General features: G+C 46.1%; 1 protein-coding gene across 1 annotated transcript in view; it reads left to right on the top strand.

Annotated features, from left to right (window-relative positions):
• The window catches only part of LOC308174565 (ryanodine receptor 1-like), a gene marked incomplete at both ends in the record, with an annotated part of 70640 nt that overhangs the window by 26122 nt on the left and 31112 nt on the right, over window positions 1-13406 (top strand). The window contains 31 exons of the mRNA XM_080549661.1: window positions 215-326; window positions 559-702; window positions 1388-1661; window positions 2233-2347; window positions 2552-2684; window positions 3010-3104; window positions 3432-3567; window positions 3711-3900; window positions 4366-4480; window positions 5352-5472; window positions 5568-5737; window positions 6204-6424; window positions 6583-6673; window positions 6775-6915; window positions 7029-7192; window positions 7380-7458; window positions 7592-7681; window positions 7820-7972; window positions 8075-8152; window positions 8257-8332; window positions 9100-9223; window positions 9308-9423; window positions 9915-9982; window positions 10105-10226; window positions 10547-10596; window positions 10857-10917; window positions 11355-11481; window positions 11587-11698; window positions 11828-11909; window positions 12425-12555; window positions 12780-13100. Coding sequence (XP_080405787.1) covers window positions 215-326; window positions 559-702; window positions 1388-1661; window positions 2233-2347; window positions 2552-2684; window positions 3010-3104; window positions 3432-3567; window positions 3711-3900; window positions 4366-4480; window positions 5352-5472; window positions 5568-5737; window positions 6204-6424; window positions 6583-6673; window positions 6775-6915; window positions 7029-7192; window positions 7380-7458; window positions 7592-7681; window positions 7820-7972; window positions 8075-8152; window positions 8257-8332; window positions 9100-9223; window positions 9308-9423; window positions 9915-9982; window positions 10105-10226; window positions 10547-10596; window positions 10857-10917; window positions 11355-11481; window positions 11587-11698; window positions 11828-11909; window positions 12425-12555; window positions 12780-13100 — 4012 coding nt within the window. The remainder of the gene's footprint in view (window positions 1-214; window positions 327-558; window positions 703-1387; window positions 1662-2232; window positions 2348-2551; window positions 2685-3009; window positions 3105-3431; window positions 3568-3710; window positions 3901-4365; window positions 4481-5351; window positions 5473-5567; window positions 5738-6203; window positions 6425-6582; window positions 6674-6774; window positions 6916-7028; window positions 7193-7379; window positions 7459-7591; window positions 7682-7819; window positions 7973-8074; window positions 8153-8256; window positions 8333-9099; window positions 9224-9307; window positions 9424-9914; window positions 9983-10104; window positions 10227-10546; window positions 10597-10856; window positions 10918-11354; window positions 11482-11586; window positions 11699-11827; window positions 11910-12424; window positions 12556-12779; window positions 13101-13406) is intronic.

The following is a 13406-nucleotide window of genomic DNA, read 5'->3' as shown; positions in this document are numbered from 1 at the left end:
TGCTCTTTGTGAAGCGCATTGGGTCACATTTTGTGAGGAATGCGCTATACAAATCAAATTTGATTTGATTTGATTTGATGGGGGTGCTTGCCGCCCCCCACCCCCTCCCTTCCCCGCAAACCCCATGTGATTGGAACCATGAGTGTAGCACCCTCCTTTGAACAGCATACTGTATAACAACAACTGACTTGAGTTGTCCTGTATTGATGTGCAGGTCAACATGCTTATGAACTTCAAGAACTGTACGGAGGAGGACGAGTTCGTTGTACCCGACGATGTCCGCAACGGCCTGCTGGCTTTTCACAACTCACTGCTGTCTCACTGTGGTTAGTCAACCTTACAGCCATAGCCAGGGGGGGAGGGGGGGGGCTGGTAGAGGTAGAAAATGGAGGACGGGCTCATTGTATCGCATGGAATGGAATGAAGAATGGTATCCACTGATGCATACAGTAGCAACACCAACAGAACAGAGGATCTCTCATACACACACACACACACACGCATACCGTTTTCATCTCAACAGACTACCGTATCATCTCTTCTGTCCTCCACCCTCAGGTGTGCATATTGAAGAGGAGGCGGAGGAGGAAGAGGTGGACAACTCTCTCCGTGGAAGATTAGTCAGAATGGTGGCGAGGGTGAGGAACTTCCGCAGGAAGAAGGTGGAGGAGGAACCAGAACCGGTGGAAGAGACCAAACCCAGTGAGTGTCTCTCTGTTGTCTGAATGCACAGACGGATCTGTTCAAACAGGAGCAGCAAGCCAGTGGGTTACGTTAGGAAATGAATCTGATGATGTGTATGAATGACCAATGTGCAATGTTAAATGGAGTGTACGTATGTTTATGTTGGTTTGAACTGTTTATACAGCAGCACTGTGTGTCCAAGTTGATCTTATCTCATCTAATCTTAAATGTGACATGTTCTAATGCTTTGGTCCGCAAATGCTTTAGTCCGGGATCTGATGTAATAATCCTACTTTTCCTTCGGAAAATGTGAATACATTTCCGCGTTGTTGAAAATCAATGACAACTAATGACAAGTCAACTAACACAGCTTGTTTTGTGAGCCTGCTAACAATGTAAAGTAGTGTTATTGTTAACTAAGTAGCAGTGGGAATTACTCACCGAATCCATTGCGTTGCAGTATTTTGGCTCGACTAGCGAGTTTGCGCTATGATTCTCAACGATGTTGAAACATAGTTCCCTGTTTCGAAAGAAAAGTCTGAACATTTTGATTGGTTGCCGACATGCGGACCAAAAGACTAGAACGTGTCATAGATTGTTTCTGTGGGCTGCAATGCATCTTATCCCTCTCACAAGCCTGTCTTCTCACGTAGCTTACATCTCTTCACCTGACCCCCCTCCCCCGCCCCCCCCCCTACTCCAGGCACGCTCCAGGAGCTCATCTCCCACACCATGATCCACTGGGCCCAGGAGTCCTTCATCCAGAACCCAGAGCTGGTGCGTCTGATGTTCAGTCTGCTGCACAGGCAGTACGACGGGCTGGGCGAGCTGATCCGGGCCCTGCCCAAGGCCTACACCATCAACGCCGTGTCCGTCCAGGACACCATGGACCTGCTGGAGTGTCTGGGTCAGATCCGCTCGCTGCTCATCGTCCAGATGGGCCCAGAGGAGGAGAGGCTCATGATCCAGAGTATCGGGTCAGTACACTGTGGTGCTGTGTGGCTCAGTACTGTAGAGCATGGCGTTAATAACGCTTAGGTTGTGGGTTCGATTCCTGCCGGGACGATATACACAAAAATGTATTGTAGTGTAAATCACTTAAGATTTAAACCGTCTTCTAAATGGCATAGACCAAATCATTGGCCTGTGTATTAGAGTAGTAAGCCAGGGCTGTATGGAATATTGGTATCTACTAGTTTATATGAATGCCGAGAGGGAGAGGACGCTGGCGTTGCTTGTTTTCGCTGCTTCTCCGCACGAAATCTAGATATACTTGCAGTATACAGAGTAGATTGTCCTACAAAGACACTTAGATTTAGATTTAGTAATCTAAAAATGTATTAGACCCCTATACTTTCTGTTATTTATTTATTTTGTTTCTTTTTATTTTACTACTCAATCTTTTCAGTTTGTAAAGCGTCTTTGAGTGTCTAGAAAAGCGCTATATAAGTCTAATGTATTATTATTATTATTATTATTATTATTATTATTATGATATGAAATAGTAGGAACTGATAATCAACATGAGTCTTGTGTCTCTCCCTTCAGGAACATAATGAGCAACAAAGTGTTTTACCAGCATCCCAACCTGATGCGTGCCCTGGGCATGCACGAGACCGTCATGGAAGTCATGGTCAACGTCCTGGGTGGTGGTGACTCCAAGGTATAGTGTGGATTTTGTAATATATGCCGTTAATGCCTTTAAAGTCCATACTGTACAGGGTATGCTCCGTGTCAAGCTGTGCATACTCTGCATGGACGTGTATGTAAATGTAATGTGTTAACCATGTCCAAACCTGTTTGCATATTAAACAACCAGACTACTAATCAATGCATTCACTCACTCAATGTTTTTTTTGCTCTGCAGGAGATCAGGTTCCCTCGCATGGTGACCAACTGTTGTCGTTTCCTGTGCTACTTCTGCCGGATCAGCCGTCAGAACCAGCGGTCCATGTTCGACCACCTCAGCTACCTCCTTCAGAACAGTGGCATTGGCCTGGGTGAGGAATGGGTGGGGCTCGGGGGGCGGCTGTGGCTCAGGAGGTAGAGCCGGTGTCTAATGATCGCAAGGTTGGCGATTCGATCCCTGGCTAGGCCACCTGTCGAGGTGTCCTTGGGCAAGACACTGAACCCCAAGTTGACTATAATTTTGTGGTCCTCCTTTTGTGGCTCAGTTGGTAGAGGGGGACTGTACCGTATATACTGAAGATGTAATCTTCCAATCTAAGTCGCTTTGGATAAAAGCGTCAGCTAAATAACATATATATTATGTTATTATTTCTATTACTGTGTGTTGACAGTGAATATTTGGGGGATGTGTTTCAGGGATGCGAGGCTCCACCCCCCTGGACGTGGCGGCAGCTTCCTGTATTGATAACAACGAGCTGGCTCTGGCCCTGCAGGAGCAAGACCTGGAGAAGGTGGGACACACTGCAAAACCCACCGGCACATTCTCTTAGGCAGTAGCATCGCACACTGCCCATTTCACACTCTGTCTTTCTGTATGTCTCTCTCTCTCTCTCTCTCTCTCTCTCTCTCTCTCTCTCTCTCTCTCTCTCTCTCTCTCTCTCTCTCTGTCATCCTGACTTCTTCCCTTTATCCCTCTCTCTCTCTCTCTCTCTGTCACCCTGTCTTTTTCTCTATCCCTCTCTCTCACTCACTCACTCTCTCTCTCTCTCTCTCTCTCTCTCTCTCTCTCTCTCTCTCTCTCTCTCTCTCTCTCTGTCACCTTGTCTCCTTCCCTCCAGGTGGTGAAGTACTTGGCTGGCTGCGGCCTGCAGAGTTGTCCCATGCTCTTAGCGAAGGGTTACCCCGACATCGGCTGGAACCCCTGCGGCGGGGAGAAATACCTGGACTTCCTCCGCTTCGCTGTTTTCGTCAACGGTCGGTGTTCTTTGAATGCCCATAACTATGGAATATCATACTGGCTGTATTGGATGTTTGGATTTAAGTTTTCCTTCCATCACTGAGCATGGTTTGGCTCTCTACCCCCCCCCCCCCCCCCCCCTCCCCTCCACCCCCCGTAGGAGAGAGTGTGGAGGAGAACGCCAACGTGGTGGTGCGTCTGCTCATCCGTAGGCCCGAGTGCTTCGGCCCCGCCCTGCGAGGGGAGGGGGGTAACGGCCTGCTAGCCGCCATAGAGGAGGCCATCAAGATCTCAGAGGACCCTGCCCGGGACGGACCCACGGTCAAGAAAGACAGACGTATGATGCAGATGTAAGGACCAGTGGGATCTTGTGTGAACTGCAGGGGGATGTAAATGCATTCTCTTTGGAAGTGTAACAGGACACCAGAGAATAGACCTATCGCTAAGCCACGCCCCCAAAATAGAAATTGTCCAATCATATCACAGCAAAAGTCACTACAACTCGGAGAAACAACTCGCTAATATCTGATGGTGAAAAGCTCCTAGACAAAATATTCTTGTCATCTTTAAAAAAAACATGTCCATTACTTACCGTACTTGTAAATCAGACATTTGAACTCCCGCCATTGTAAGTCATTGAATGTCATTCAGTCACTGTCGGTCAGTCAGTCACGGTCGGTCAGTCAGTCACTGTCAGTGAAGAATTTGAGCGAGCGCTGTTTGTTTGTCTGAGTTTTCAAAGGGGGCATGGCTTACCGATAGGTCTATTACCTCCTTTGAAAGAGTTTGCATCTTTTTTCTATTTTTTCTGGTAGGTTTGGTGGGGAGGATGGGCAGCATGAGGAGAACAAGGTTCACCTGGGGAACGCCATCATCTCCTTCTACTCTGCTCTCATCGACCTGCTGGGACGCTGCGCACCAGAGATGCATGTAAGTACTCGTGACGTTAGAATTATAAGGTTCTATCTCCATTTTTGTCAAAATTGAGTTTTTTTCCGTAATCTGATCCATTAGGTGTTTATTAATGCCTGTGTGGTGTTATCTTTAAAATGTTGACATTTTTGATGTTTTGATGAGTTAGTAATTCATAAAATACAAAGGTTCCATCTCACAAAACATAATGGAATGTAAAGACTTTGACGCTCGATATCTCTGAACTACCCTAGACGGAGATAGAACCTTATAATTCTAAGCTCACGTACTGTCTGCCCTCTCTTTTGTATTACATTGCAGATACTGATGTTTGTTATTTGTTCTTTCAGTATTAAGAATGGAAAATGATTAGTACTGTGGATACTGTAATTTATGTATTAATTAATGGATTATATAATTTTAAGTACCGTATTATTGTTCTCACTTGGAAGTGATGGAAAGGGGTAGGACATGATAAGCTTAGGCTTCATCCTACTCCCTTTCGAACAGTGATACCTGTACTTTTCGTTATTGGTTATTAGTTTTTTCTATTTTTAAATCATGTTCGAAATAATGTTTCATTTCATTCATTCATTCATTCATTCATTCATTCATTCTCTGATGCCAACAAGGAAACAACAGTCAACCAAAAAATCATTCAGATGTCTAATGAAATGGTGGTAGAGTGTTAAAGCTGTTCTTGTCTGGGGCACCTGGGTGGCGTAGCTCACTGAGACGCATGCCGTGTGATCGCAGGGTCCCTGGTTCGATTCCGGCCTACCCACTCATCCTTCCTCCCAATCTCTACGGTCTCTACTGTCTCTATCCCAATAAAGCAGAAATACCCCCCAAAAAAGTTTAAAAAGTTGCTCTTGTTGCCTTCCCACAGCTGATCCAGGCTGGGAAGGGCGAGGCTCTGAGGATCCGGGCCATCCTGAGGTCTCTGGTCCCGTTGGAGGATCTGGTGGGAGTCATCAGTCTGGCCGTCCAGATCCCTGCGTTCGGAAAAGGTGAGTGAGAGGAGATCGTTTGGATTCAATGAAAACTGTCATGTTGGTACATTTCCTCACTCTTCAACCACCCCTCTGCCTTTTGTGGTGTCTAGACAACAGCATCATCGAACCAAAGATGTCTGCCAGTTTCGTGCCTGACCACAAGGCACCCCAGGTTCTGTTCCTTGACAGAGTGTACGGCATCGACAACCAGGACTTCCTGCTTCACGTGCTGGAGGTGGGCTTCCTGCCTGACATGAGGGCCGCTGCCTCACTGGACACGGTGAGAACTGAACATTCTCTGCTTCCATGGTAACGAGCATTTACTTACGGAGGATGAAGGACCCCAATTGAAATAAGCCAGTGGCTTTCTTGGGTTTTTATCCTGTTAGTTGACCTTGTATGTAATATGTACTTTCATGTACCTACTTCTGCAAATCTTCTAATAAAGTTTTCAATCAATCAATCAATCAAAAAGGCTGATTGCACAACAGTAGGCCTTTACTGCCTTTATGTAGGAGTGAGACACCACTAAACACAACTGTCAGCAGAATTATTATTCCCTCTCTCTCCTCCCACTGTCTTGTCTTGTCAGCCTCCGGAGCTCCTCACACATACATAAACATGCACGCATCCCAGCCCATCCCCCGCCTTCGCCCCTTCACCCCCCCCTGCTATATAAGTGCAGGCCACCACACATATATATCAAATACTCCTCAGTGACGGTTGTATTCCCCTTCCTCCACCAGGCTGCTTTCTGCACCACAGAGATGGCCCTGGCGCTGAACCGCTACCTGTGTTTGGCCGTGCTGCCCCTCATCACCAAGTGTGCCCCTCTCTTCGCCGGCACGGACCACCGGGCCATCATGATCGACTCCATGCTGCACACCATCTACAGGCTGTCTCGCGGCCGTGCGTTCACCAAGGCCCAAAGGGACGTCATTGAGGAGTGTCTCATGGGTCTGTGCAGGTAATTTTGTCTGTCCGTCTCCTCCTCCTTCTCATGCGGTTTATGCTTCATTGTTCATTGTTAACTGGTTGTTATGGTAGAGGGAACTTTTAGTGAGATGTTTAACTATTGCTTAAATGTCTTATTTACATGTGTTTTTCTTCATCTCGATTTCTCAGGTATCTACGACCGAACATGCTCCAGCACCTGTTGAGAAGGCTGGTGTTTGATGTGCCAATTCTGAATGAATATGCCAAAATGCCACTTAAGGTTTGGACATCACTTTAAAAACTCCTAAAATCAATTGCAAAAAACAATACAAAGTGATGTATTAATAAGACATGGTGCCGATTTCCTTGTTTGGGTTACAGCTTTTGACCAATCACTATGAGCGTTGTTGGAAGTACTACTGCTTGCCCAATGGCTGGGGCAACTTTGGGATCTCATCAGAGGAGGAGTTGCATCTCACCCGCAAACTCTTCTGGGGCATCTTTGAGTCACTGGCTCACAAGGTTAGACTGTTACAATGCAGTCAGATACAGCACATTGACACCTTTTGTCATCAGACAAACATTGACTGATCAATGTGAATAATGATCTCACTGTCTCCCGTTTCTCTTTTCAGAAATTTGATGCGGAGCTGTTCAAAATTGCCATGCCGTGCATATGTGCTATAGCTGGGGCCATACCTCCAGATTATGTCGATGCCACCTACTCCTCCAAAACTGAGAAGAAAGCCTTAGTGGACGCAGAGGGAAACTTCGATCCCAAACCAGTGGAGACCACAAAGTGAGAGCTAGAAGACAAAACTCAAAACAGCTGCCTAGAGACTTCATGTTCTTCATAAATATTCAATGGTGTCCTCTGCCTTTAACTAGAGGAAGTTGTATATCTTGACCCAGTTGTACTCGTCTGAAATGTGGTCTAATAATAATTATAATAATAATAATAATAATAATTTATCTCTCAATTGCAGTACAATCATCCCAGAGAGATTGGATGGGTTCATCAACAAATATGCTGAATACACACACGACAAATGGGCTTTTGAAAAGGTCGGTCTTCCACAGAAACAATGACTAGCTGTGGTGCAATCGACATCTGTTTTGACTAAATAATTGTTGTGCTTGGTAGTGAGTTGGTGTTTGTATCTGGTACATGTTGTGCTGTATGTCTGTCCATCTACAGATCCAGAACAACTGGACATATGGTGAGTTGCTGGATGAAAACTCCAAAACTCATCCCATGCTCAGACCATACAAGACATTCTCAGAGAAGGTAAGAGACGAGGGTCATCAATCTCTCACAGTACACAGCAAACTCATTTCTGTCAATCACTAGAGACCTCTGGGTAATTTATACCTACTCTTGTTCCCTCTGTCCCTGTTTTTGACGTAATGATTCCTTCTCTGATAGGACAAAGAGATTTACAGATGGCCCATCAAAGAGTCGGTCAAGGCCATGGTCGCGTGGGAGTGGACTCTTGATAAGGCGAGGGACGGAGAGGAAGACAAGACGGAGAAGAAGAAGGCGGCGGCGTCGTCTCGTAAGATCTCGCAGACCGCACAGGTAGAGTGAAGAAGACAAAGAACAGATCGGAAAGGAGACATAACCTTTCAACGATAGACAACAAAAATAGATTGAATGTTCACAACGATTTTTGTATTTCAGGCAACTTACGACCCCAGCCATGGCTACAGTCCCCAGCCCATTGAAATCGGTCACATGGCATTGTCAAGAGAACTTCAGGTATGACTCTCATTTTTGGACCATCTGTCTCAATTTGGATACAATATGCATTGATATAATGCCCTCATTTGATCAATCTTACCATGATGTGTTCTTTTTTCCAGTCCATGGCAGAACAACTGGCAGAGAACTATCACAACACCTGGGGTCGGAAGAAGAAGATGGAACTGCAGTCCAAAGGTGAGGGACATTTTACATTTGAACCATTTACATTTACATTTTTGGCATTTAGCAGACGCCTTATTCCAAAGCGACTTACAATCAATACATTTGAATACTAAGCATGTGAATCAGCAATCCACCATTCGTTGCAGGAAGAGTAATCTAGCTCAGGCCCGGGGCCACTGATAGAAGAAAAAACCTTCTCCCTATCGCCTTCTACTAAAACGTTTATTTTTATTTTTTTGAGAAACTGAGAAACAGTACAAGGGGGGCAATAGAAGTTCTTAGGGACACAGTAGAGGGGAAAGCGGGTGTCTTTAGTGGTGAGGGTCAGAAGATGTCTCAGGAGGAGCAGTTAAGATGTAACCTGAAGAGATGGGTCTTCAGTCTACGACGGAAGATGGGTAGTGACTCAGCCGTTCTGACGGCCGTGGGGAGCTCGTTCCACCAGCGGGGAGCCAGTGTTGTGAAGAGACGTGATCGGGCAGCCCGACTGCTGTGTAGAGGATGTGGGGCCAGGTGGGAACCATTTAGCAGACACGTCTAAAACGACTTACAATTGGAGATTACAGGGACAGTCTCCCTGGAGTAACTTAGGGCTAAGTGCCTTACTCAAGGGCACACTAGTGGTGGTTTGAACTCATGACCTTCTGCTCACCAGTCCAACTCTATCCGCTAGGCCACCACTAGGTCACTCACCGCAGAGAAGAAAGTGGGGACGCAATAGTCTACAGGAAATAGACTGATCGCTGTTTCTGTGTTCTGTGTTTTAACTGTGTATGTAGGAGGAGGCACGCACCCTTTGCTAGTACCCTATGACACCCTGACGGCCAAAGAAAAGGCCCGAGATCGAGAAAAGGCTCGCGAGCTGCTCGAATTTCTTCAAATCAATGGATATGCCGTCACAAGGTAAGAGGAAACTGATTGTATTTGTGAATGAATCAGGCATGGATGAAATCATGTTTTTACCTCGTGTTTTTACATTGTTTCTAGGGGTCTGAAAGATATGGAGTCAGACACTTCATCTATTGAGAAGCGCTTTGCCTACGGTTTCCTGCAGAAGCTGTTGAAGTGGATGGACATCGCCCAGGAATTCATCGCTCATCTTGGTATTGTGGGCTCTGGGAGGAGAATGGACGATAGCCAATAATAATAATGATACGTTTTTATTTGTAAAGCGCTTTTCCTGCAAACGTTGCAGCTCAAAGTGTTCCAATCGTTATATAATCATAATTGAATTATTTAGTCATTAAAAGGCAATATTAAAAAGATGGGTTTTTAGTCTTGACTTGAACATATTTGCTGAGGTTGCATCCCGAATGTAAACTGGCAGTGCATTCCACAATTTGGGTGCATAAAATGAGAATGCAGCCTCACCAAATGTGGTACACAGAGAAAACCAGCGTCAGAAGACCTGAGAGCTCTATTGGGCTGATATTCTAGCAAAAGGACTTTCAGATATTCTGGTGCTGTGCCAGTAAGAGCTTTATAAACAAGCAGAAGGATCTTGAAATCTATTCTGAACTTAAAGAAATTGGAAAAACGTAATTATGTTAAGAGTGGCCTATTCTAAACTGTTATACAATGAAAACATTTTCAGAGGCTGTGGTGAGCAGTGGTCGAGTGGAGAAGTCTCCTCATGAGCAGGAAATCAAATTCTTTGCAAAGGTGAGAGCATCGCCGTGTCCAGATACTTCTAGAAGGGGGGGGGGGATATACATGATTGGTTTCTCTCAGCATATTACTGGTGAAAAAAGAACAGATGTGATCATAGATTCCCTGTGTCTCAGATCCTGTTGCCACTGATCAACCAGTACTTCAAAAACCACTGTTTGTACTTCCTGTCTACTCCTGCCAAGCTTCTGGGTAGTGGAGGACATTCCTCCAATAAGGAGAAAGAGATGATTGCCAGGTAATTCTCTCTCTCTCTCCCGCTCTCTCTCTCCCTATCTCTCTCTCCCGCTCTCTCTCTCTCTCTCCCTATCTCTCTCTCCCTATCTCTCTCTCCCTATCTCTCTCTCCCGCTCTCTCTCTCCCACTCTCACTCTCTCCCCCCCCCCCCCCCCCACGTACACACACACACACACACACACACACACACATTTTACGGTTTATGCTGTTTGACTCTTTAGCAACCTGTACTGCAATCTCCTGTCCCTCTGGCTTTATGTTCAACATTCACTCCCTCCCCCCCTGCCTTTCCTTTTCCATTTATTTCTCCTCCTGTTGTAGTATCTTCTGTAAAATGGCTGCTCTGGTGAGACACAGAGTTTCTCTCTTTGGTAAGAAATCTGCATGGTTCTGCTGAATCCAGTCATTCTTCATATTTCTTGTTTCCTCATCTCTTGCCCTGTCCTCCATTTACTGTGTGTCTCTACCCCACCTGCCTCTCTGTCTCAGTAACCCAGAGCTCCATCTTCTTAGCTTGTTTCCCCTCCATTACAGTATTTGTGTTAATAATTCCTTTGGCAGATAAATCCAAAAGAAATACCCGTATTTGTTTCCTTTATGATAACCAAGTGACGTTATGTACCTTGTATAGGAACGGACGCCTCCGCAATCGTCAACTGTCTTCACATCCTGGCACGATCTCTTGATGCAAGGTAATGATAGATGATGATCATTCTGTTTTCACTTTGTTGAAATGTGCTCCTACATCAGGGTTCCCGCGCTGGTCTTAAAAAGGCTTAAAGTCTGAAATCCAGCATTCCAATTTCCAAAGGCATAAAAAGGTCCCAAATTTCAGTTATTTGGTCTAAAAATCAGGTCTTAAAAATGAGATCCTGCAAGGAAATCAGTCCGACCACATCTATTTACGCGGAAATTAATCAAGCTGGAACCCAAAAAAATCCAATTCGCTTCCTTTTTTGTCTGTATGGAAGTGAAATTTCATCACCTCAAGGATGACAAAAAGCTATCATATGGTGTCGCCAATAGGTAGAAAATGATAGGTCTAAAAAGGTCTTAAATTCGAAACTTGTAGGAACCCTGCTACATCCACACACACACTCCTGTTCTGTCCCTGCTCTGTGTCCCTCAGGACAGTGATGAAGTCTGGTCCTGAGATTGTGAAGGCGGGCCTCAGAGGCTTCTTCGAGGGCGCAGCTGACGACGTAGAGAAGATGGTGGAGAACCTCAAGCTCGGCAAGGTGTCTAAAGGCAACCAGGTATGGCCAACGTGTTGACAGGAACAGGCAGGAATCTCAGCTCTGTTTTAGGTTCCACCTGAACCGTCTCGGGTATCATGTGGTATTGTACAATTCCCTCTACAGCAGGTGAAAGGCGTGTCTCAGAACATCAACTACACTACCATAGCTCTGCTCCCAGTCCTCACCTCCCTGTTCGACCACGTCGCTCAGCACCAGTTCGGAGATGATGTCATGCGTGAGTCATGTCCATGCGTTATATCAGCGTCCGTGAGGTTCATGTGATATTTACTCTCTACTCTCATTCTCTCAAAGGGATGTGTTCCTTGTTGACTTCACTAACCACGTCTCTGTTGCTGTTACTCAGTGGATGACCTCCAGATGTCCTGCTACCGTATCATGTGCAGCATCTACTCCCTGGGCACGGTGAAGAACCCCCATGTTGAGAGGTGAGTCTGAAGCTGGGTGTGTGTGTGTGTGTGTGTGTGTGTGTGTGTGTGTGTGTTTGTGACAGTACAGCAATGGAGACATGGGTCACCTGTGAGTGTGTGTGTGTGTGTGTGTACTTCTTGCAGGGTTCCCGCGCTGGTCTTAAAAAGCCGTAAAGTCTAAAATCCAGCAATCCGTTTTATAAGGCCTAAAAAGGCCTCACACTTCAGTTAGGTCCAAAAAATGAGGTGCTAGGTCTTAAAAATGAGATTAGCTTGTCCTGCAAGGAAATCAGTCCGACCACATCTATTTACGTGGAAATGAATCAAGCTGGAACCAATATTTATTTTATATTAATTATCCTTCAGACTGTTTTGTCTGTATGGCAGTGAAATCCCTAATTTCATCAACTTGAGGATGACAAATAGCTATCACATGGTGTCGCGAATAGGTCTAAAGTTATATTCAAAGAGGTCTAAAAAAAGGTCTAAAAAGGTCTTAAATTTGACCCTGTTCTTGTCTTTTTGCCCTGCAGACAGAGGCCTGCTCTGGGCGAGTGTCTGGCTCACCTGGCGGCGGCCATGCCTGTGGCCTATCTGGAGCCCAACCTGAACGAGTTCAACGCCTTCTCAGTCTACACCACCAAGACTCCTAGAGAAAGAGCCAGTGAGTTTACCATGTGGTCTCTCTTGAGGTTTTTTTCAGTGCTTTCTCTTCTCCCTGCACTCTCTTTCTCATAAAGCTCTCTCTCTCTCCTTCACTCACTCTCTCGTTCGTCCACTCTCTCGGTTCGTTCACTCTCTCATTCGTTCACTCTCTCCTTCACTCACTCTCTCATTCACTCACTCTCTCATTCGTTCACTCTCTCGTTTCGTCCACTCTCTCCGTAGTCCTGGGTCTTCCTAGCGAGGTCCACGAGTTGTGCCCGGACATTCCAGAGCTCGACATTCTGCTGAAAGAGATCGGGGACCTGGCGGAGTCGGGCGCCCGTTACACAGAGATGCCCCACGTGATCGAGATCACGCTGCCCATGCTGTGTAACTACCTGCCTCGCTGGTGGGAGAAGGGGGTGGAGAACTTCCCCGACCTGGACGGCCAGATCTGCACCGACGTCACCTCCGAGCACCTCAACCAGCTCCTGGGCAGCATCATGAAGATCGTGGTCAACAACCTGGGGATCGACGAGGCCTCGTGGATGAAACGCCTGGCCGGTGAGGGTTTCTACGAAGCGCGACAGCTGTGTGTGGAGATTTCCCAGTGATGTATCGGAGGGTTAACCCCTCAGCTGTCCTCAGCTGACCCACCTTTTCTGACCCACTCAGCTGACCCACCTTTTCTGCTAGGACGGTCAATTTTATTTGCATGACGGTTTACCACTTTTCAAAAAAATGCGAGCACGTTGGCGTTGCTTGTTTGCCGCTTCCCCGCCCGAAATCTAGGTGTAATTGCACTGTACAGAGTAGATTGTCCTACAAAGACATTTAGATTTAGTAATCTAAAAATGAATTAGACCGATA

The sequence above is a fragment of the Nansenia antarctica genome, assembly GCF_963989245.1.
Source record: "Nansenia antarctica genome assembly, chromosome: 20".
Lineage (NCBI taxonomy): Eukaryota > Metazoa > Chordata > Actinopteri > Argentiniformes > Microstomatidae > Nansenia > Nansenia antarctica.
The sequence above is the reverse complement of the archived record's forward strand: the minus strand, read 5'-3'. Positions and strand labels throughout refer to the sequence as shown.